Source organism: Carettochelys insculpta, chromosome 24 (genome assembly GCF_033958435.1).
Source record: "Carettochelys insculpta isolate YL-2023 chromosome 24, ASM3395843v1, whole genome shotgun sequence".
Classification (NCBI taxonomy): Eukaryota; Metazoa; Chordata; order Testudines; family Carettochelyidae; genus Carettochelys; species Carettochelys insculpta.
The window spans coordinates 3363702-3388730 of record NC_134160.1 but is presented as its reverse complement, the minus strand read 5'-3'; the positions used below and the strand labels follow the sequence as shown (position 1 = coordinate 3388730).

Here is a 25029-nt window from a genome sequence, read left to right as displayed (position 1 = left end):
ATGGTGCCAGGCTGCTTAACAAAAAGAGCTGCCAGTAGAAATCTTGGAGGCCTTTATTAATTCTGAAAGCTAAGTGGAACTGCAAACAGAAGTCATTGCTGTATTTCCTGGGCACCAGGTTAGATCATCCTCAGATGACTTTGCTCTTTTTATTTAATTGCATACGTTTACAGCTGAACATGCAGAAAGTATCTAATGTATACACACAAATACACATTATATAAACAAAAAAAGGAGCATTTCTTCTTTGAAAATATTGCTAGCTTAGTGAAAATATTTCAAATGCAATTTTTCAGCACAAGAAATTATTTCTAGTGATAATTATTTATGTCCCAGTAGTACCTAAAGATCCCAACAGAGACGGATGCCCCATTGTGCTAGGTGCTGTACAAGTACACAATAGGAGACAGTCCCTGCCCTGGAAAACTTGCAGTATAAATAATCAAAGGAAGGATTATCTGCATTTCACAATGGAGCTCTATTTCCTGCTAAGATAGAATGTTTCAATTCATTGCTGATCCCTAACCAAAGGAATTATTTATTTATTTATTTATTTTTAAAAAGTCGCTCATTCCAGGAGGACTGTGCCTATGCTGTTTCCAAGAATACATGCTCCACGTAACCTTCTTCCTTTATCGAAATGCCCCAGTCTGCAAAATGTATCCCTGTGTATCCTTTACTTATCCAGAACTCTCTTGCCAAGAAACATCCATAATCTGGCATGATTTTAGTTGGCCAGATGACCACTTATTATGGGTGTGGCCAAGTTTCCCGGGTTCTATAAACTTTGTTCACAGCCACCAGTCCCGTCTCTGTGTTCTGTGCTGTTTTTTAGCTCTAATTTACCCCTAAATGTCTTCTCAGAGCCCAGTAAGCAGTGGAAGTGTTGGTAAAGTGCTAGACAATATTGACTTCCTGTGGCCTGGCAAATTCTCTCGTCCAGCGGTGCTTAGGTCCTGAGGGTGCCGGACAAGAGGTTCAACCTGTAGCTGATCAAACTACAGCTGATCAGAGAGACCATTAGGACAAGAACAGTTTGGCAATGGCCAAATGAGTCTTTTAAACTACAAATTTTTTGGAGATCTCAGATGTTTAACCAGCTGCAAAAGAGGGAAAAGAGGAAGATAGGGGGCCCAAGCAAATGAACACACTACAGACTCCATCCAGATACAAACAGGAGTTCCTTCATCATCCAGTCCCACCAGGTCATCTCAGGGAGGACTGAAAAATCATATACAGACCCAAAATTGTAATAGTTAGTATGTCCGGATCACCCCATTATAATTAAGAGTCAGGCCAAGCTCCCACCACATTTTGGGGTACTCAGACGAAAGGTGTATGTTAGTTCCGCCACTATACTGAAATAGCTTTAGCACAAACTAATTTTTTTTTAAATTGATATTAATCTTTAATTGTCTAATACTTTACTGAACGAAAAGCACCTACTAAACATTCCAAATTGGAGCCTTCCAAACCAGTCCCTCCCCTTGCTCTCCTTAAACAGAAACGGTTTTCTATACTCCTTCCACAGCTGTCTTGAGTTAGGCAACATGAATAAGCTTATTGGATAACTACCTAATAGCACATTAGCACGGAACCAAAACCCTAAAAACGTCACTTTACATTTTCAAGATGACTGACTATTTTAATTGTTAACACAGTCCACACACGGTCATTGGGATGCAGCGGTTCAAAACCAAAACTAGTCAGGAGAACAGTGTGGAGAAAGGAATAGGAGTTTTTTCATTTTATCACTCACCTTTTCTACTTGAAGAAAAAACAAGTCTGCGGAAGGGACTAACCCTCAGTGTAGCTTGACTGGTGCTCAGATGTGAATTTCCTGAGCTTAGTTACTCTTGATTGCATGGACTGATAAGGACACTTGGAACCTCAGTATACAGTCAAAACCTTGTGAACAAGGGAATTAAGGATGACATTTTGAAATATTATACTTATTTTAAGCAACTATATTGAAATGTACTCCCCAGCCACACACCAGATATCACATGTAATAATAATATGACTTCCTACTGATGTAGCACTTCTCACTCCTTACATCTGAAAACATTTTACAATAAGAGGAGTTTTATCTCCATGTTGCAACTAAGGAAACGGATGCACAGAGAGCAGGAGTATCTTGCCCTAAGTCAGAATCTGTGGCAAAACAAGCAACAGACCACACCAGCCCTAACTCCAGGTCCTACCTAGCAGCACACTGCAATGCCTTCTGTTAAACCTTGACAGAAAGCAGTCTTCATTTTGTTTTCAAGAAACTGAGCAAACCTAGCTGTGTGCATCTGGGAGACACAATTTCCATTCTTCACCCTTGTTTTCTAACTATCTGAAGCATACTTCTGATGGTTTCATTACCTATCCCACATTTTGGGATCTTTCCCTATACATCCCACTGTTTTACTGGGGACGGAAGTTGAACAGTAATTACCAGGATCACAATTTTCCCTTCATGAGGACTGACACCAAAATCACTTCCTTACAATTCTTCCCAAATTCTCTGGAACTTTGATCAGATTGCTCCAGATTCCCTTATGCATGCCAGCTGACTTGTATACAGTACAACCTCAGTTATAAATACTAGAGATACAAGTTGACCAGCCAACCATACACACACCTATCATTTGGAAGTATGCAATCAGGTGGCAACAGGGATAGAAAAGCAATATGGCGCTGCCTGGTGTTCAGTGCTTTATTTCTAGGATAAAAGTACTGGAACTCAAGTCCTGCCAGCAGCACCAGCCACAGGATGCCAGGCCATGGGGTGGGAGGCGGGAGAAGGTGCTGGAACTATATTCCCGTGCATTCCACCAGAAAAAAAAAGTTCTGAGGGTGTAAAATGTAAACTACTAATAAATAATGGGAAAGTTTGACAATTGAAAAGACCGGGAAACAGTTTCTGTGCTTGCTTCATTTAAATTGAGATAGCTAATACAGCATTTTTCTTCTGCATAGTGAAAATTCAAAGCTGTATTAAGTCAGTGTTTAGCTGTAACCTTTTAAAAGGCCAGCCACAATATTTTGTTCAGAGTTACAAATATTTCAGTTACAAACAACCTCCATTCCTCAGGTGTTTCTAACTGAGGTTCTATTGTATATGCACCTGTTGACAGCAGACACTTTTCCATTCTTAATGTGCAGCTAAGAACCAACAGATATCACTACCTGCAGGCTTAAGTGTTAGAGCTGTGAAACCACTGTATCTAATGAACACTCGATATAGGAGAGGCCATACAGAAATTTGCAATAAATGACTCAGTGATGTCTTTCGTGGTACCCTAGGCTCAGGATCAGTAATCAGCTTGATGGCTGGGCACAGAAGACAAGGCAGCTACATATCTTTAACGATTGATGACAACTAGCTACATTAATTTACCCTAATCTCACTTAGGTAAGAATCTTCTGCATCACTTATCCTAAGATGTTCTCTTTGTTCACTGGACACTCGGCAGCTATGATACCCCATCCCACATGTACATGTCTAGTGCCCAAGGAAAGCTCCCCGTGATTTTTCGAGGCATGGTCCTCAGGCCATGTTTACACTATAAACTTCTGCCAGCCTAGCTATGTGGGTCAGCGATGTAATCTCTGACTCCCATAGCTGAGGTAGCAGTAGCCTCTTATACTGGCAAATCTACACTTTTGCAAATGCAGTTTATTCCCATCTCTTTAAGTGAAATGAGCTATATAGCACCAAAAGCAGTTTTGGCAATATAATCCGTATTCACATGAGGAGGGTATAGTATATCTGTATACATATCCCAAGCACTCAGTGTAGACATGGCCTCAGGCACAGACTCTGTTCCCTTGTAAACTGATCTTAAGGCATACTCTAGGCCCACAAAGAGATGAGCTGGTGCACTGATCTGTTACATACATCCAGTCCTCAGGAAAAGACCATCTTTAAACAGGAAATCTAAAATGAGAAGAGTGCCTTGTTAACTCTTTAGGCCCTGAGGCTTTGGCAATAAAACATATGGTCAGGATTACTAGCCAAAGCAAAGCAAACAGCTCAATGTAGATGTCGCAATAACTTAGAAATACTTTAACTGGGGTCACAGCATTATAATTTTCTTTACCTCAAGTTTTTATTTTTTAAAATGGAAAGCATTTTATTCTGTAGTAGTTTAATGCCTTCAAAAATAGAACTGATGAAAATTAGAGCTGTGAGGTTATATCCAGATCTCACTACAGGATTTCTAAAGTTTAGTATCTAGGATTTTTTTTTATAAATGAAGATTCAAGGGCTTTGGACCTATAGTTGATGCACAGTACCTACATGCAAAAGATTTTCTCCCTCTGTTCCCCTCCCTTTCAGCAAACAACTGGAGTGAGAAATATTTGCCTTCCATCCACCCTATTTCAAAGCATTACCGATCCATTTGCAACTGGAAATTCACTAAGACCATCAAGAGCTTTACAGCTGCAGCATTCATATGAATCTAAGAACAAACCAGCATGTCTTTAAACAGACCCTGGGATGCTCATGTTTTTATAACGAAAGGACAAATTTAAATTTGTTTTTTTAAATCAAGTCATACATATGGAAACTGGAAGTAAGGGTAGGAAAAAGCAGCTGCTTGTATGTACATGGTGCAATTCTCCTCGGGACACGAACACAGGGTTTGTTCAATGAGAGGTAGGAAAAGGCTTGCTTCTAGGAATTAAACATTAGGGCTGGCTTTCAGTTAGGTGGCAATGACTTATTAAATGCTACATCACTGTAGGAAAAATATCCACAAGTATGACTCTCACTCAAAATAAGAGTTCTTATAAAATATAAAAGTAAGATGCTCAAGAAAGATGAGGTGCCTCATTAAAGAGCATTTTAAAAATTTCTGCAGCTTCTTTGTTCAATTGCTCTGTGAGTAATGGAAGTCCATATTTATGTATTCCTGGAAGTTGCTGCTCTGTTGGCTCTTGATGCAACCCCTTGTATCCCTCAGTCAGTGGGGATTCAAAGCTTGGTCCCTGCCCTCAGGCAAAACATATGTTCCACTTCAACCTGACTCCACCAAGGGTGTTTGGAATGGAATAATTATTTTATGTTTATTAATCACCTGAATGCAGATGGGTGCCAATAATAAAAAACTCAAGACAGATCCTTTGTGAAGACACAACAGGGCTTTTATAGCACTATGACCACACCCATAGTTTGGTGTCTATTGAAACAGTGAGCTTCCAATCAGGGGATAGAGAGACACTTTTTCTATTTGATATGCAGTGAAGAAAACATCATACCACTCAGCCAATCTGTAATGTCATCCTCTAAAACAAACAGGAAACATGCAAAAACATTCAAGATCGGTGGTAAAATAAATTAGAGATACTGCTTACTAAAAGCTAAAAAAGACATTAATGCAACACAGGAAGGGTGAGATTTCAATCACCAAAGAGTCAGGACATTCCAAGTTAAGGTTCCTATGATCAGGTTAAATGTGACCTGCCAAGAGGAAAATAATTCTGTTAAAGAAACAAGACTTCACAATGTACAAAATCTGAAACGTTTTTAAAAATTCCGAATTTAGTCCAGCCCAAGATTATTTCAGACAGATCTGAGAACTGGCTTAAAACTAAAAGTCACTGCTGCCACAACTATAATAACAAAGAGCTGATAAATAAATACAAACCTGCAAAGTCTGACAGGACAAGAAGTCAGTAGTAAATATAACTAAGGGTGGCTTGGAAAGGAAAAATTATTTCCTTGCTAAGGCACTGGACTGGAGCCCAGCTCTGCCACAGATTTTCTGTATGACCTTGTGCCAGTCTCAAGTTTTCCATATTTGAGATGGGGATTTAATATTATTTTGCTGCCTGTTTAGTCCGAACTATTTGAATCCCTTCCCCAGTGTGAAAACCTAGTCCCTAAAGCCAATGGGAGTACTGCCAGAGTCAGACTTGACCCAAACCATCTGTATAATAGCACCCACGATAAAGCTCAAGTCTCAGGAGGAGCCTTTTGGTAATACTGCAAATACAAATATGTCCATCAAAGGAACTTCTGTAGGAGATCGAGAATGCTTTGCAAGCTAAGAGTGCCTAGTTCAAACACACATGTTCCTTCAGTGAGAAGGATCAAGTACCTGCACTCGGGCACTAGACCATGTGAAAAACACTATCCACCAGAAACAATTTTTCTCATGCCCACCTTTTTTTTCCTGATCAGAAAAGTACCTCACACATGTACAATCTGAAGATTCTAATCAAATATTTAATCATCAGAGTCCAAAACAAGCATCTGAACAAAACGTGAAAAAGAGGAAAAGTGCATCCGTCCCAGATTCAGGTAACCAAGTTTTGACACATGTATGAGCCTTTAAAAAAAGTTCAATTCCAGGCCAAGATTAAACAGATATCAGCCACTACATGGCAATTATTTGAAGGGGTTATATGACAGGTAAGCAGGGGGGGCGGGGGTGGAGAATAATTATAATGGAAGCACCATCTAAACCCTAGACAGATTAGTGATTGTTTTCAAGAAAGGAAAAGGCCCCTTTTACCTAGCATGAAATAGCTCAGAGAAGATCCATGAGAGGCACAAGTAATATTTAAGTTTCCTACTGAGCACATTGTAGTTAAGCCCATTTCAAAACAAGTGTTAAAAATGGATGCATCTTAGCACACATTCTTTTGAACATGCTGATTTGTGGTGCTCTCCTAATTCACATGATTCATCCCAAAATATTCTACTGTTATATTTAGGGTGGCTAAGAGCCAACTGGAAAGCAAAACAATACTTTCCAGAAGCTGGATTTCTTCCCCAACCACTGAGTTAGTTTCTACCTATATTAATTTTCTACTCCTACATATTCTCTTTCCCAAAAAGCCCTTTCGTTCAACTTCAACTTGGTCTACATAACAAAAACTAAGAGATGAAGAGAAGGATATTAAGATATTTTGACAGTTGAACCCTTTACTGTAAAACAAAACTGGAGAAGTTCTTGTATTAAACAAAGTTAACTTAATTTATAGGAGAGCTACAAGTGAAACTTTACACCAGCTGCTTGCTGGACTGCACTGCATACTAAGAGCATGGAAGATAGATACTTAACTATTGAAAGGGAAAATCAGTATCCCAATAAATATTTAAAAGGGCAAAGATTGGGAACAACAAAACAAACTAGCAGAGACGGCACAGAGACTTACTGATCAAAGGGCAGAACAGCAAGCAAGGAAGTTGTAATTTGCAGCCATGAATTGGCAATTCCAGAATTCCATCGGCTCAGTGATGACAGCTTAATTTACTCTGGGAGAAAGGGATTAATGGAATAAAGTGATAAGACTGACACAGCCAATGTCAATCTTTATTTGAAGTCTCCATGTGCAGTACATTAATTGTGTACGTCAAAGGACTAGAAAAAACCCCAAGTTCAGTACGTTAATGGTGTAAGCCAAAGGAGTAGAAAAAAAACCAAAAATGAACCAAAACACTGTTCAGGACAGATCTCAGGGATTAGGATGACACTTTCGGAAGGGGTATGTTGTCCACTTCATGGATGCCATCTTTATCAATAAACCGGACGCTGAAAGAAGGCAGGTTCAGGATGAAGCGTTTCTGAAGCTGTTCAACAGAGAGAGGGGAAAGATTTGTTCAAAGCTGAAATGAAAAACATTTCTTGTCTTTGACAGAGATACTGTTACATGTCTTAAAAGCAAAAGTTTCTCCTGTTCAATTTCTGTCCTGCTTTTAATTTGTTTCTTTGACATCTCTAGACACCAAAACTAAGAAATGCCTTTCATATTCTGGATATCTTGCCTATGTTCTCTGGGGGAAGTCAGTTTGGAAATTAAATAGAAATGAAAGGATTTGAATAGTCACCTTAAAGAATTACATGGATTTTTCAAGTGGAAAAAAGCCACAAGCAGCAATTTTGTAAGCGGACTAACTTTAATACACAAACATATTTTGTTCTGCTCTTCGAGTTTTCATATTTACCCAAAACTCCTTTTCAACAAATATGAAGCAGGACTTGTGAACTGAATAAAGAGGCTGCACACCTAGAGATGTAATGTGTTAGACTCGATAAGAGAATGAAGTTGACATGCCCAAATTTATCTCGAGCTACATCTTAAAGGAATTTGTCTTAAACTAGTACCTAACAAGAAAACAACTATGTCGAAAAATTAGCTTGACTGTGTGCCAGGGCTTAGTATTTAACAGGTCCCCACTGTACACGCTGCTTGGGATATAAATTTCAATCAATCATGCAGGAGAGGCTGGCAGCATGGGTTCCCTCTCCCACAGTGCTTGTTATTTCAGTGTGAATTATCTGCATTCTCTAACAAGATTCTTCATTCAAGTGAAAGTGGAGAAGATGACAATCATTTTCTACCATTATACTTAGATGCAGCAGGCAAACATTTGAGAGGGGTCTGAGCTCATTTGCTTGTGATGTACTGACATGTGTAAACTTCCCCGCCTTACAACCACCTCACAGGAGTTAAAGTTAGACCCTTTCTTAGGCAAATGCTGACATCACCTTTAGGGTAAGACGCTGTTTGTACTCATGAGCTCATAACGGAAGCTCACTTTGATACATAGAGGATAATTCCACTTCTTGTCTTACCTGAGAGCAAGAGGCCTTGATTATATAAAATAAGCAGGCTATTGTTTGTTCCTCGTATCAGGATGAACTATACTGAGTAAAGAGGTCCTGCTGTCATATCTTCTTTTGTAGCTTATTTGTACGTTTGGAATTTTGGTGCACGGATTACTGAGGATGCAACAATATTGTGAGCAGCTGTGACATATTTGGTTTTCATTTTTTTAGTAGTAGTGATAGCTGGGGGCACCGTGTTAAACACAAACACTAGTTTGATTCCTGAGTTCAGTGACTGAGGCCTTGTCTACACTAACCCCCACTGCTGACTTAATCTATTTGCATAGCCGAAGTTGCCATACTTAATGCAGCATCTTCTGTGCACTAAGATCAGCAGAGGCTGTGCTGCTGCCAACCCCAGGGTACTCTTCACACCCTGGTGGAGGTATCAGAGTCTATGCAAGAGCACATGCGGACAGATTTATCGCATCTAAGTGGACGCAATAAATCCACAGCCAATGGATCAACTGCTACAGACTCAATCCACCATGCAGTAGAGACAAGACATGGAAGTAAAACGTCAGCAGGTCCTTCTTCAAGTAGCACTTTGGTAATATATTACTCTTTGTTTTAAATGATTCTCCAAGCCCGTTCTTAGTTTACAAGCAGTACGCTTGTATGCTGACTTCTATAAGAACTGGTCCTACAGTTCTCAAAGTGTATTCAAGATAGGATCCTACATTTATGCACATTTCTGATGCACCCAAAGTTAAGCAATTTAGTTGAACATAGTAGAGGAGTTTTTGTTGCATACCAGAACTATGAGCTTAGCAGCACATGACAACAGCAAAGCTACTGTGTGCTTATTTAGCTACTAAGCTATCATGCCAGACCATCCTTTCAACTCACTAGATGCAAGAGACATGTAATGGGTGGAGAGCAACACAACCTCTCAGGACAGGGCTGGGCAGCACCCACCAAACAAAGTAAAGTACTTTCCAAACTATGACATACTGTAGTTGACAGTAAAGTCAATAATCTACCAAAAACCTTAATCATAAACAAAAAAGCTTGTAAGACCTTTTGCAGCAGACTTCTCCCCAGTAAAACCAGTTCACCACTTTAACCTCCAAGAGACAATGACACAGAGTACTGTTCTTATAAAGATTTCCAGTGTGAAAAGGATATTTTTGCTATAGTTGGAAATCAGCTGCTTCAATGTATGAGGTCAAGATATTATCTGACTTGGCTATTCAACTTACAAACCAAGGGGAGAAAGCAGTTTAAAAATGTGTAATAGAAAAATAAACTTACCACAAGCAAGGGATAAGTACCAGAAGGACAAAAACATTTTAGGCAGAAATAACATAAGAAAACAAAGTCAAGAGCTGTCTACATCAATGTTACGTTAAATATGGAAGGAGCAATAGTAGAAAAAAAAAAAAAGCAATTAGGCTTAACGTTTACATTCTTGAGGACATGAACCACGCTAAGACAATGTAAGTACCCACAAATCCTTTTCCTCAGTAGCTGGTTCCACATCTGGCCAATGTATATTTATTACCCCTTCTGGCAAAGGCAGGAAAAATGTGACAGAGGAACAGGAAAAATACCAGCAAATCTGAGCAAACAAACATTCCTTTCTCAGGATCACACAGGCCCAAGTCTCTGGCAACTCACCTCTTCTAGACATTTCTTTAGGAGCTCCACTGCCTCCTCACGTGTGATACCTGAACGAGAAAACACCCACAGATTGCTTTAGTTAGAGGCCAAACTCTCTCAAGTCAAACTTTTTATTAAATTTAAACAACTTTTCAGCTGAGCACAAGAAAAAACCCAGAACAACTCTCCTTCCCAGTTCACAACAAACACATTCCATATGTGCTGAGGATGCCCTGCACTGAAGCACTTGCACTGCAACTAGCCATTGAGAATCGATTTGTTATACCAATGGGAAGCATGACGGAATTTTGCCTCCCATGGCCAGTGACTGGGCTTTGGAAAAGTCCAGCCGTCTCTCTCTTCTTGAGTTTATTACGGCTTTAAATCAGCTCCATCTGTCCACAGCCGGCTGCAAGTCAGTGAAAGTGGGCGGGGAGTGATTTTAGTGCTACGATCCCTGCTGGGTATTAGTTTTAATAATGGGAAAGGCACGTGTGTGATGTCCCTGCTATTCTCACACATTGGGGGCCGGGAGGAAGGGGGCAAAATCAGCATTCATGGAGTACAGCAAACTGGGACAACATATTGTAAGTATTTTTCTTTTCCGTCCCCTTTTGAAAGGAGTGGGGAAAAGAAGAAACACAGCATTGCTTCCAGGAAATACAAGTAATGAAAAAATTACAGAGATGTATGCTTAGCTTGCAGTACGCTTGGTTTGTATGCTTTGTTCCCACCTCACACCCGCTGCTCAGGTGGAATAACCTCCAATTAGAAGAGAACAGCCAGAATCCTGCTGCACCAATTGTAGGGGCAGAGAGAAATACTGCTAAAGGAAGGGCTCTGTGATGACTCAGTAAACTAAACTTTGCACACAAAATATTGCTGCCCATAGATAAGGTGTTCTGGTGGAAAAAGTATAAGGAACTCAGGAAAAAAAAAAAAAAGCTTAACTTTATCCCCATGTGGACAAGTCATTTCAGTTGTTTTGAGAATCTTCATATGTACAAAGGGAATAATGCTGACTTGTCTCCTGGAAAATCAGACAGGCTAACTCTGAATGTTTTTAAACATAGAAAGATACATATGCGAAGAATTACTACCATTGTTTAGCATCTGCATCAGAAAAGGTTGCAAAGCAGCAAAAACAAAGCTCCCCCCCCTGCCCCCTGACCTGTGATCTATAAAAAAGGACAGTATAAATGTATTGGAAAAAAAGTGCGCTTTTATTCTTTTGTCTTTTTAGTATGCTACGAATTGAACCGATGCAAGTTATGGACAAACAGGAAATTAGGCTGCACTCTGAAGAGGAACTCTTTGGAAGATACCGTATGCACATTATAGCCAGCAATCTAGGTAACATACAGTAGCAGAAAAGTATTTGAACCATAGTTTCTAGGCAGGTGCTAGTTGAAGACATCTTCCCATCTCACTGTTTAGTTTTGGACATCATGATTTAACTACCATTTGTTAGTGCCCTGGGACCTGAAGACAGAAATGCTAAGAATCACATTATCAGTATGACACCATGGGCAAAAAGTCATTAGTACCCAAAAAACTGTAGCAAAGCCATCAAACCTCTATTTATGATATGATGGACAGGAACTTACAGGTTAGTAATTCAGATAAAAAAAATACTCACTTCCTTACTTTAAATCAGGAACTGCAAGCACTTTGAAAAAAGTCTAGTTTCATTGCAGCCTCCATTGCTGCTGAAAAGCTTGTTTATAGATTTTTTTTTTATCTTTATTCCTCAATGAATATTTAGTCTCTGCAACTACTACAGCAAAAGAACTGGGCAGAGTAACTCAACATGATTCACAAATGGAAAATGCCATTTTAGTAAGCCTTTGCTTTACTAGTCAGAAGAAGATTTGTTTCTTTGCCACAGGCTTCATACTTACTTGGCTTGTAATAGCGATCAAGAATGCTCAGTGTTAGGAACGCACCATATCCATGTGCTGCAAAGGGAGCTTTAGCAAGGGCTGCAAGGTAATCCATATAATAAAGGGCAGGGCCTTCATGCTCATCATAGCCGGCCAAAAGAAGATTCACATGGTAAGGGGTCTGCAAGCAAAAATACAGAATTTTTGGTAACGCAGCAATACAAACCAGCCTCCCCTCTATTGCCCCCCATAACATGTAGAGACTGGTAATCCAGCCTATTTCAACATGCTCCTTTGGAACCAAAGTGTTCCTAGAAACTGCACAAACTATTGAGGAAAGCATCTGAATTAGTAATCCTGGAGTGGTTCAAGTTATGTTGTTGTTGGGAAGCAAACTTCTTTGCCCACTGCATTCCTTTAAGCTGTGTAAGATGCTTACTTCCCCTTCAGTCTGCTCCTTGGGACCCTTTCACAGTTAGTATTTCAATCTTCAGGAGACAAATCATAAAAAAAAAAAAAAAATACATGCACACCACACTACAACTCAAAAAAATGCTGGGGCTTTTGTCTGTTGGCATGCAAGCACAATGTGGACTTTTTTTGGCCTGAACAAAGTTCCCGTTAATTTAATATGCTGTTTACTTAGTTACACGAAGTTAACTACATGGGGTTGTAAGGCTGTATGAAAACAGAACACAGTGTGAACAGTTTTATATATATAATGTTACATTGTAACATTAATTGCCAATTAGACTTTTATTCCATGTACCAACTTTATGCTAAAAAATCACTGAGCTAACCTGAACAAAGAGCTCCATGGCCTTACTTTCAATTAGTTTCCATCTAAATTTTCAGAACCTGACCTGACTCCTTGTTACTGTAAGAGCAAGATAATCAAAGTTCACTCCCCGCATTCCCACCACAATCACTAACATTTAAGAAACATATTCAAATTTTTGTCACTTAAGTTTCACAAATGGTCTGACAGATTCAGAGAATTATGCATTAGTCTGCTCCAGTTTAATACTTTCCCTCCTTATTCTTGTTTAAGACTTTAAAAGCAATCCATTAAATAAAGATGTTTTCATGTTTATTCTTTAGCCAAGACAGACCACCCATTTCCACTAATACAGACATGCCTTACACTGTATTATAAACACAGATCTAGTAATTCTGCAAAGCCCCAGGAGTTTGGATAACGTTTTCTATGGGTTATTTTATTTAAAAACCCATGTACTCTTATTGCATTTTCCACAGTGGGTAGTGGTTGTGTAAGCACATAGCTATACATATTCCAAACACATGTGAACACATTAGACATGATTTCATAATGCACACGCACACACAAGATTACCAATTTGTGATGCACAGACTCACAAAAGGAGTACCTAGAATCACCATACGCCTGCCCAACACTTTTACACTTAATAGTTCCATACAGATTTTAATACTTGGCATTAATAAGAAACTGACATTACACAGAGTGTTCATTAGCTTTTCAGAAAATTTAGATCAACAAACCAGCCAGCCAGAGTAGGGAAGAATAACATCTACCACTAGCGTCAGGATGGAGAGCACACTCATTCTGAAGGCCTGGGATATGTATAGTTGGTTGGAGCATGCTTCTTACATACTTGAGAATGCAAACTAAAAAGTGATTAAATCCTTAGGAGGCAAAACATTATTTCCATCACTGTCTCTCTCAGGGGCTATGTCTACACTAGCCCAAAACTTCAAAATGGCCATGCAAATGGCCGTTTCAAAGTTTACTAATGAAGCGCTGAAATACATATTCAGGGACTCACTAGAATGCCGGCAGCCGCAGCACTTCGAAATTGATGCGGCTTGTCCAGACGGGGTTCCTTTTCGAAAGGACCCCCGCAAATTCGAAATCCCCTTATTCCTAACAGCAGCAGATAGGAATAAGGGGATTTCGAAGTTGCCAAGGTTCCTTTCGAAAAGGAGCCCCGTCTGGACAAGCCGCATCAATTTCGAAGTGCCGCAGCTGCCAGCATTCTAATGAGGCCCTGAATATGTATTTCAGCGCTTCATTAGTAAACTTCGAAATGGCCATTTGTATGGCCATTTCAAAATTTTGGGCTAGCGTAGACACGGCCAGGATGTTAATTCTAGTTATTCTGACTCACTGATTCCTTCCTTAAGAAGCTATTAGAAAGCTTTAAACAAAATAGATTAGTATTACGTAGTTGGGATAATATTAAGTTGAGGCCACAAAACCATGACAGCAAAGGACATCACTGGAGACACTTACTACAAAGAATCTTGAGTTGAAATAGTTTTTAAAAAGGAATTAGAGTGCTATAATTTGAATGCCCTCATAGCAAGAGGACAGGTTGCTGATCTTTCACACTTCATGAACCAACATGTCCTTATAAAAGCTTTAGCGAATTAATTCACTCAGTGTTTCTGGACCCTCTTAATAAAAGCAATTTACTGAAGTATATAAATGGTAAGCATTCAAACTGATAAAAACAAGCTCAGATCAATCTCAGAGCTGGCTGCAACCAAATCCTGGTGTATACCATATCTTTCCAAGGCTTGATTTCTGCTTTCATCAGGAAAAGTAAAGATGGATAGCAAAACGATAGCCTCATTTACATTCCAAAATATAAACCAAGAAAGATGGTTTCAATCATTCCAGAATCAAGCTGCTACACAAATGCATTCATTTAATTAGCCAGTGTATTTTCATTTATGCTTAAACATCTCATGCACACCAAAGTTGGCATTTAAAAGCCATGACACACAGCAGAGAAGATACTCACAAATTATTGTGCTACTTCGAATTACCAACTTTTGCATGTGTGAGAAGCTTAAGCATAAATAAGTGGTGTCACAGACTAATTAAATCAATGCAGCTGTGTAACAACTTGCAGTTTCTAAAATTCTTCTGAAGAAGCTCCATGAAACATCTTTTGCTTGCGTGTTTTTTTAATTTCAAATGTAAATAGTCTTCTATATCACTACTAGAGGAGGGCAAGGTTCAAACATTAGATACTTATTTTCACATTTACTTACTATTTCTACACCCTTTCTGATCAATACCTTGATGTTTTAGAGTCCATGAACATAAAGAAATACAATATTAAAAGGGCATTTTCATACATCATGTTGAGGTGAGGGGTAAAATTCATGTCTTCCATGGAAGAGGTCTATTTTCAAGCAATGTCTTTTACTGATATCTAAAGTCACCTTTGCTTCCCTCTGTTGCCTCCACAACCCTCACTAAACTGTTAGAATTTTCAAGCGTTCCAAGATTTGTTTCAAGTGTAGCCATTGGAGACTTGTATTGGAAGTCCCAGCAAAGCTACATTTTGGAATGTGGCACATTTTGTGGGGGACTGATTGTTAAAACTATTCTGTTTTTTAAAAATATATATATTTTCCTATGTGAAAGTTAAAGTAATTAAACTGCTGATCCTTAAAATATTTGAACTGCAATGGTAGTTGGAGACAAAGAAAACTCTGAACCAAGCATTGTGCCCTTAATGCCAGGGGCTGCAACTTCTGTTAACATAAAGGCTTCAGGAACCAACTTCTAAAAACACTGGACCACAAGAAAATACCAAACTCCCACATTTGTTGAATTATACGCTCCTGACCATTTGACCTGACAATAATAAAAATCAGTTCTGTCCTAGTCTGCTTTTTTCAGTTATACTGCAAATATCAATCAGCTAACATGCCCATTTACCAGACAACTGCCAAACAAATAAAAACCAAATCTTACAAATTACATCCTCAAGCAGATTTTACTCCCAAAAGGGAGGATCCAGAGACTCCAGAAGTCCAGTAAGAATGCTGCATTTTCTATGTAAAAATTAAGACCACAGATAGTATGGTGGTGGGCAGCATTACAAAACCCTAAAGCTGTGTCTACACGAGCCCCTTCCTTTCGGAAGGGGCGTGTTAATGAGCAAGTTCGAAAGATGCTAGTGAGGTGCTATGCACCATCTCATTAGTATAATGGCAGCCGCAGTGATTCAAAAGTGCTGCTTTTGAATCGTGTGCTGCCCCGGGAGACGGGGGCCTTTTGAAAGGACCCCCAGTCTGAAAACCGCTTCTTCCTAACACCAGAACTCGCTCATTAACATGCCCCTTCTGAAAGGAAGGGGCTCGTACAGACATAGCTTAAGGGTACTGCTACACTAATAGGAAAAAAATCAACATACTGGCAGTCAATCTTCCAGAGTTTGATGTAGAGCACTTAGTAGGGACACGCTAAATCAAATGGTCATGGTACCACTCTCAACCCTGTACCCCTGCCAGTTGTGAGGTGTCAGGAAAGTCGTCAGGAGAGTTTCTCCCACTGTGTGGGCTGTGGCAAAAATCGATTTTAAATAAGTCAACTCCAGCTGTGAAATTCCTGAAGCTGGATTGTTGTATCTAAAAATCAATTTCAACTCCTAATTTAGACTTGACCAAGGAAAACTATCATGTATGTTACGCTTTTTAAAATGCCTGGTACTAACCTTTCCTATCACGGGCAGGCGTGGAGGAACCTTCCCCAATAACAGATTATCACTGCACCTTAACATGCACCAACATCTTTGCTAGTCTAGTACTGGAGTCCTCTTGCACCACTAACACTTCTACACCTGGCCTCCCAACTCAGACATTTGAAACGGAAAAACACCATTGTTAAATGCTGTCTACACTGAACTTCAGTGGTAGGATGGCTATTCATTTCAAACTAGGCATGGGGTTTCATTGCTAATTAATTAACATGAGCAAGAGCTCTGAACTTTTCAAACTGTTACCATGATTACATATGTTTAACATGACAGATGATGGACTAACACATCTGGGACCAAGTCAAAACAATGCACTTTTTTGTGTCTCAAGAAATGCAAGCTTTTCCTTCAGGTAGAGGAAATATTTTCTATCCCTGTCTAGCTTTGCACTCTGTGCCATTGGATTTAAAATAACTGCCGTGATTAAGAAGAGCGTGAAATTCTTCAGAATTTACAGCTGAAGAGAACAGTTGTGAGAAATACATTGAAACAACAAGATCAGCGACGGGAGGCTGGGCGGTGACAAGCAGCGGTGTGACATCTGGCGGAAACCAAAGTCACAGCAAGGGGGAGAGAGGTGGGCGTGAGGAAGCATTCTGCCAAGCGTGGACAGCAAGAGAGGAATTGACAGTCTTCCTTTGGACTAAGGCCAGACCCTGCCACCTATAATTAAACATAGCATCAATGAGAAGCTGCAGTTTAGATTAAAAAAAAAAATTTTTAAACAGTGTGCTTCAACTTTGAACGTTAAACGTAACTACCTAGACATTGGCATTCCCAGCAGGTAAGTCACCTCGGAGGTTGGGAAAGGCGGTGAGTTAAGAGAGGAAACATAACAATACTTTCTGCCCCACTAAATAACGGCACCAGAGAAGCATGTACGTGGATTTCGGCTGCAGCGACCAAACAGGGATCGACAAAGGGGTCTTCTCAGGCACCCATTTAAAAAAAACCACAAACATAGATCATGGCAAAGTGGATACTTACCTGTGGGGGTGCATACCCAAGGGTACTGCACATTAGATGTGAACAATCGATCTAAACCCTTGCTTACCAGGTCACTGCCAATCAGGGTGGATAAAAATCAATTTTAAAAAAAAAATCAGGCTTTTTTAATTTACATCAGATTTTTGATTTTTTAAAATCAATAAAATACTAAATTTCTCACTTCAAAATAACAGTTGCAGTTAAATCTCATCACAAGCATACTACGCATACACTTATGGTTTCATAAAAATGAATTAAAGACTCTGGTCTGTCTAGCCTAGTTACCTGCTCTTGCTTCTTGAACGTTCTGGGCTTTCAAATTTCTGCTTCTCAACAGACTAAAAAGTAACGTGGAAAGACAGATGCAAGTTGGATAGGATAGGTTTTGTTCTGTGCTTATATATTGGTGGACCTTGGCCAGCACAGCAAAATGGTTAGTTAAGACAATGTCTTAAGACAGAGACACAATATACAGGAAAGAATGAGGCATTACAGAAAGGAACAGTGGAGGGGATTAGAAAGAAAAAGGGAAGACATTATTCAGCACACACATAGCTTCCTATATGCCACCAAACTTTTGCTACAGAAAACTCTTATGGCTTCTCATGTAAGAAAGACCCCATTAGGGAATATTTTGAAGAAACTTGTTCCCTAGGTTTAAAAAAAATAAATATATAAAAATGTTAAGTGTAAGCAGCACCAGAAGATGATGCAGGATATAGTTGGAAGAACGAAACAGTATAAAGAAAACTGTTTTTTGGAAGAAAACTATGTGGATGAAGATGTGCATATGGCTGAGTAGTTCAACTGGTTATTAGTGTAAATAATTTACTTTGTAATGCATTATTCTTCAAGACTCTCTCTATGCCTTTTAGCAGAAGGGAAATTTGACAAATTCCTACACTGTTTCTTTTATTGGATGTTTCTAGGAAATAAAAGTTTGGCTTATCTAACCCTTTATGGCTTGCTTAATTAGTTAACTAGATTTAAACTCTCTCTCTCGCTCTCCAAAAATAAATAAATATATGGTATAGAAAGTTGCAGTAAGAGAAATCTAGAGTTGCCAATTGCCACCGAGTGTCATTTTCTTATTTTGTTACATTTCAAGTGAGTGAATGCTGGCAGGGTAATGTGAAGGGTCCTTCCTGTTTAAGAAAAAAAATCAGTTTCTATGATCCCAATGGAAAGTGAGAGTACCACCTCTGTGCTTGGGCAGGGTTCCACCAGAAGTAAATCACAGTCCTCCCCTCCTGTACACTAAAGGTATGACTACACTGCAAAGCCAAAAAAGGCTACACTCTTCAACGAAGGCTGCTAAGCAGACTTGCCAGGTCTTCACTGTTATTTTAACCTGAGTTAACAACACACTTTCCTTTTTTTGCAGCGTAGGTATATTGTATTTGGCTTTATTTTCACATTCCATAAAGAAAACTAAGACCCACAGTTTTAAACTGGTGCAAACCCATGTGGAAGTTCTTATTTGGGTTTAAAAATGGCTTTAGTTCAACTGGTTCTAACTGAATTAAGCTAAACCAAAATAAGCCTGGGTTAAAAACAAAATAAAAGCATCTAAAGCAACATTAAATAAGTTGAAACTGTTTTTAAAAATCATACCTGAAACTAAACCAGCTCAAATGCACATGTAGACAAGCCTCTACTACAAATGCCAATGAATGAAGTGTCAAAGTAGAAGGTTTAAAGAATTGAAAAAGTATCCATTGTAGCTATTAGTATGCATCTTCAGGATTGCAATGTGACGAATTTGGCGACCATATGCATACAGCAATTTTTACTGACTGAGAACCAAACTGGGTAGAATGCATAGCCTGGTCTACAGCTAACAATGAGTACTTTTTCTTTAAGCTGCTTGAAAGAAACTCCTCCAGGTTTGAGAACACATCACATTTCTCTGGAACACTTCAGAGTATATGGTACTTTTTCTGCAAGTAGAGTAACAAGTAATTTCAGTTTACAGTGAGTTAGGGCTCACAATGCAATGCTATCAAAGCTGGGAAGCCCAATCTAATTACACTTGACATTCAGAGTGCAGTAAACTTTGATAAGACAACCCCATTTTGAGCCAAAACTTCAAAGTGTCCCCAGGATTTTTCAGTACAAGTTGGCTGACCTGTAGTAGGCAACTGATCTTTGTTGATCGTTCGTCTGGTTGCTTAAAATAGTTACCATTATACATACAGGTTCATGTAATACTTTACATTAAAAAGCCCCTCCAAAAGCAAACACAGTCGTGCTTTAAAATAAACAGGAGTTCAACTCAAGCAATGGATATATGTAAGCAATTCTAGCAAAATATATCGATTTTGCAAATAATCTAGGAAAGCAGATTGCACATCAAGGACCACATTATGCAGCTGGGGCCACCTGACATCTGACTATGTGGGTCAAGGCCTAAAAGGATAAAGATACAAGATTATGTTTGTATACTTCTTTTAAATGTGTGAATTTATATTATCTGCATTAAAAGTTCAAGCTTTTAATTCCAAAGCCAAAGAATTTCCAAACCAACTATCCTGAGGTGCCAATACAGTGTGTGTTTTGTTTGGCAAGATGAGGACTGTAACGTGTCAGATCCTAAAGACCTAAATTATCTGTTGTCTATCTGTAAAGGAAGAAGTGGACCATTTCCTTGTCGATACATGAGATTTTATACTCTAGCAGCAGCTCCAAGTTTGTGTGCTTTTTGTTAAATGTACAGCCATATTGTAATTAGAGTGGTTTCAAAATTTAATGACTTAAAATGCAATATGGCACAGATGCCTCACTATACCAGCTAGTTAACACAGTATTTGTTTTTTCCATTCATTTCACTTGCTAATCTAAAATGCTGTCTCCACCCAGCAAATAAAGCTCACTGAAGAAATCACTGACTATCCAATGGCAAAATGTAACCCCTGTGTTTGCTAATCCGTAGTGTTTGAGGGGAATTCTGGCAATATTCAATATTTTGGAGCAGACTCCACATGTTGAAGCAGAATTACATGCTGCAAGGTAAACATTGCAAGTTATGACTGTTAAACACATGGCAAGTGCTAGAAATATGAATAACTGATTGCAAAGCATTACATTTATGCTGGATCATCCACCGAAATAGACGAATTCAAACTAGCTGAAATGGTGAGGGACACAGATGGTGGTTAATAGTGTAGAACAAGCCTCAGTTTGGGATGGGCTGTAACGCTTTGGAATACCCTGCAGAATATTTTTTCAATATAATATACAAAGACTCAAAATAATCTACGTCAATTGGTGAAATTTTATTAGAGTACCCAGCGAAAAAACACCAAGGCCTCTGTGTTGACTTCGCTACATGAACAGCCAAAAAACCCATAAAAAAGCTACGAAGGGGAAAGTTATATTGAGATGTGCCCACCCTCCTCCACATCTGCAAACACTCTGCATGACCCTCAGTAGTGCAGCAAAAAAGGGGCGGAGCCAGACAGGACAGCCACCCAAGCAGCAAACTCCACTAAAATTATACTGTAGAGCTCTACCCTATATTAGAGGCCACAAAAAGAAAGCTTCCTTAATGCAGCTCCTCTGTGATTTGCAGCCCACCACAGGTCAGAGCACAAAAGCTGCCCAACCAATAGCCCTGGGGTGGGAACAACTGAATGGAGCGCCCAGGTGGAGCTCCTATGGCCAGAGCACCTTGAGGCTGGGACACTTCATAATTGTATTGCAAGCCAGGGTATGACTAGAAAAATTCCATATCACCCCTCACCTATGAAGGCTTCAAAAGTAGAGTGTGGAAAAATGCAAACCAGCCACACATCTAGTCCCATGTGACTATTCTGTCCCCCACATTGTGTTTCACCCCCACCCTATGCGAAGAAGTGACAATTACTAGCTGTAACAGAAAATTAGGAGTTGGATCGCTGGATTAAATTTCTGACTGACACCACATGTATAGGGCCCAAGTACCTTTTGACACAGTGCTACTTCCCAACCTATTTGACAAGAAGAGGGTGGTGTTGAGAAGTGTTCTGGATTTAAGTTACCACTTCCCAATCATAGGTTTAGGCCAAACAGCTTCCATTACCAGGTTATCAATGGCTGAAACAAACCAGATTTATTTGTTCAAAATTTAAAAAGGTTTTAAAGCTAAAGTTATAGACTAAAGACAGTTGAGTAGGGTTAGTGTGGAACTCAATGAGTAGGGATTCAGAAAAATTAGTGACGGAGTAGATCTACAGGATCTTTTTACAAAGCCAAACTCTTTCATATGTCACTATATTTCTAATGGGACTATTTAGCACAGAAAAAGGGATTTCTGATCTCAGCAGGCACCTAACTGGGTAGCACACACACTCTAGGAGTGAGAAAGCAACACCTTCTCACGTACAATCCCCCAGAGAGAGGGGATTTACACCTGAAAACTCATAACTGTATCAGCACTGTGATGGGCAAAACAGCAAGTTACAAGGGAAAAAAAAAAAAGGTTAATTTAAACCAGCATAGCTCAAGAGTTCAACCTCCCACAGCATTACTCAGACAGGATAGAGACTCTAGAGCCTGGCTCTTCCTCAAGGCTAACCCAACATAAAGGACTTTTTAGGGTACAAGTGAAGAAAAAGGCAGAAGGGATCATGGACAAAATATACTCAAAGTTGGGGGTCAGACAGTAACAAAATGAACATTAGGGGATGTTTCCTAATTCGCCTGCTCCCCTGCCCCTAAAATTAGGGGAATAATCAGAGTATGGAAGGGTCACCATATTTTAGGAAGCTCCATCTTCAGATGTTCATCTCACTAATGTAACATTTCCTATTGTCCGACCAAGACAGTCTGTGCATTCACATGGTCACAGGTTTAAAGTGTCAACTTGAGTCAGTACAGAGCAGAAGCTACATGCAGCTTAGGTCCAGTGACTTTCCAAAATATTAAGAAATAAATCAGGTTTGGGCAAGGCAAACTGGCTTACACATTCCATTCTTGGATATCTTAAAAATATCTTTTCATCTTAGCCTGTCCCATTATTAGCTGCTCTTAGCCAAGAGTATATGCTCAATTCAATGTTGAGGGAACTTTGCACAGCAAAGTATGCATCAAGATGAAAACATATTTAAACCTATAGGTAAATTACCTAGACCCCCCTCCTCTTTCCTTCTTCAAGTACAGTTTAGCTTGGCATATATATTATATTTTATGGCTACAACCAGTAGAATTAGTTTAATAGACTCCCAGAGTCCTATGTGAATGATTTCTTCGTACGAAGCACCACTGGCTATATTTTTATTGATTCTAACCCTGTCACAACAGGTACAGAAACACAATATCTGACAAGTGATTGAACAAATAATATAACTTTCCAATGCTAACGTTTGTAGCTCCATGTTAAAAGTGCCATACTTTCATACAAGCCCTAAGTGCTAAGTTTTAAAACATGACACTGTTCTCCCCACAGTACAGAGATCTCTGTAGTGTGACAGTGGTGTCAAAGTGCGCCATTTGCTCGGGGGCATTGCCATCTGCAGCAGCACAACATTTTGTCTCCGGTAAATAAACACATCTGCCTTTGCCAGTGTCCTCCCCACTGTGCTGCCCATCTGGAGCAGGTGAGCTGGAAGGCAAGCCCGGGCACAGGGAGGAGGGGCGATGCAGGGAGGATGAGGCCTCAAGGGACATGGCACATAGAGGAAGAAGACTGTGCCACATCATGTCACATCCTGCTAACCACATTTGCCAAAAAGCATGCTAAATTACCCTCGTTAGTGATATTTTTATCATATGTAACAAACGGCTGTCAGTATTTAAGTGGGCAGGACATTCAAAGTCAATTTCACCTGTGCCATCTGCTTTGAGGGTCCTGTGACCTTCAGACAAGTAATCAGCCTCTTATGCAACTGACAGACAAGGATGTGTGGAGCAGCACAGAGAGAATTACAATACTGTGCCTAATTTCACTCATGGACACTGAGAACAGCTCCAAGCAAATATACAAAATGTGAACATTTGAATGAAAGTTAAAATTAGTACCCTTTTTAATAGGACTAACATCTACAGTCCAATTTGTTTGGAGTGGCAATATTCTTCCTACAGATTAAATAAATACAGAATGAGGTGTGGCTCACACAGAGGACCGGAAGCCAGGACTCCTGTGCTCTATGCCAAGCTGACTGAACCTGAGCAAGTCAAAACTTTACTGAGCCACAGGTCTCCCATTCCTCTTTTGTCTTGGTGATTTAGACTGAAAGCTCTTCGGGGCAGGCTCTATGTATGGCTGGGCCCTGACAATAGGGCTCGGATCTAGGTTGGAGTCCATAGGTAAGCTGCCCTAATACAAATAATGAATGTTAACTGCAAGCAGAGAAAGATTCTCTGGGAAATTTCTATAAAATATCCTAGCAATAAACAAGTCTCATCCCGTGCTTTCCCACATACTTGTTCAATTTAATTCACAACACCATCAATGCCCTTCTTTCTCCCGCTTCTCTTGTGCGGAGGAGATACACTTGTATATTTAGATAATACTTTGCCTTTCCTCAACAACTTCTAGTGAAAATCTTTATAGCAATTTACAAGCACTTAATTAAGCCTCTCCTGCCTGTAAGAAAGCCAAGAATTACATAATCATATGCCATACCCATTTTACAAGTGGGGAAAACTGATGCACTGAAGTTGATATCTGACTTTGAACATGTCACACAGCAAGCCAACAGCAAGAGTAGAAATCCTGACTTCCTCACGATAACTGCCAAGCATCAAAGGGCACTTATATAACTGATGAATGACAAGACAGCATTTATTAGCAATGCTCTGAAATATTACCTTAAGGAAGTCAATCATTGCACTCTGCTAACTTGAAAAACATATCTTCAACTTGGTTTTGGTATTTACTTGAAAGCTTCATGTCTGTTTACAAAAGGGGTTTGTTTTGCTAAGTACATCAAACAGCTTTGCTCTATTAAATCACTTTGGGAGAAGATTAAACGGATTCAATGCATTTGCATGAGAAGTGACAGTCTTATCTCAATTTTAAAGGGGCTTAATTCACTTAGCTGTCTGGTGTTTATGACAAAATGTTTATTGGGCCCAAAGCAGGAATATTAACACTGTAGTTGTAGTAGTTTCTGATTAGTGAGGTGATAGCCACTTTATCAAGACGAAGGCAAATCATCGCTTACCATTTCCTTTAAAACAGACTGTTTTGGTGAGGAAAAGCCTATAGTTGAAGAAGGAAGAGATCTCTTGATTACACAGCTCTTCCCTTTGCAAGTGAAAGTTATCTCCCAGTAATTCATATTGGGTAGTTAGCAGACATTTGGTCTTCACCAAGACACTGGATTCTGGAACACACTTTCATGACCATCAGATCATGTTTAAAAGAGAATCTTAGTTTATCACAGGTAAAAACTTCTGTTTTATATTGCTTCTATCCATTTCCCATTT

The 25029-nt window shown here is 39.5% G+C and overlaps 1 protein-coding gene across 1 annotated transcript in view; it reads right to left on the bottom strand.

The window, feature by feature from the left end:
* Positions 1–5116: 5116 nt before the first annotated feature.
* The window catches only part of PSMB2 (proteasome 20S subunit beta 2), a 28583-nt gene continuing 8670 nt past the window's right edge, over positions 5117–25029 (bottom strand). The window contains exons 4-6 of the mRNA XM_074976354.1: positions 12116–12278; positions 10233–10282; positions 5117–7573 (exon numbers count right to left, since the gene is read on the bottom strand). Coding sequence (XP_074832455.1) covers positions 7466–7573; positions 10233–10282; positions 12116–12278 — 321 coding nt within the window. The 3' untranslated portion in view covers positions 5117–7465. The remainder of the gene's footprint in view (positions 7574–10232; positions 10283–12115; positions 12279–25029) is intronic.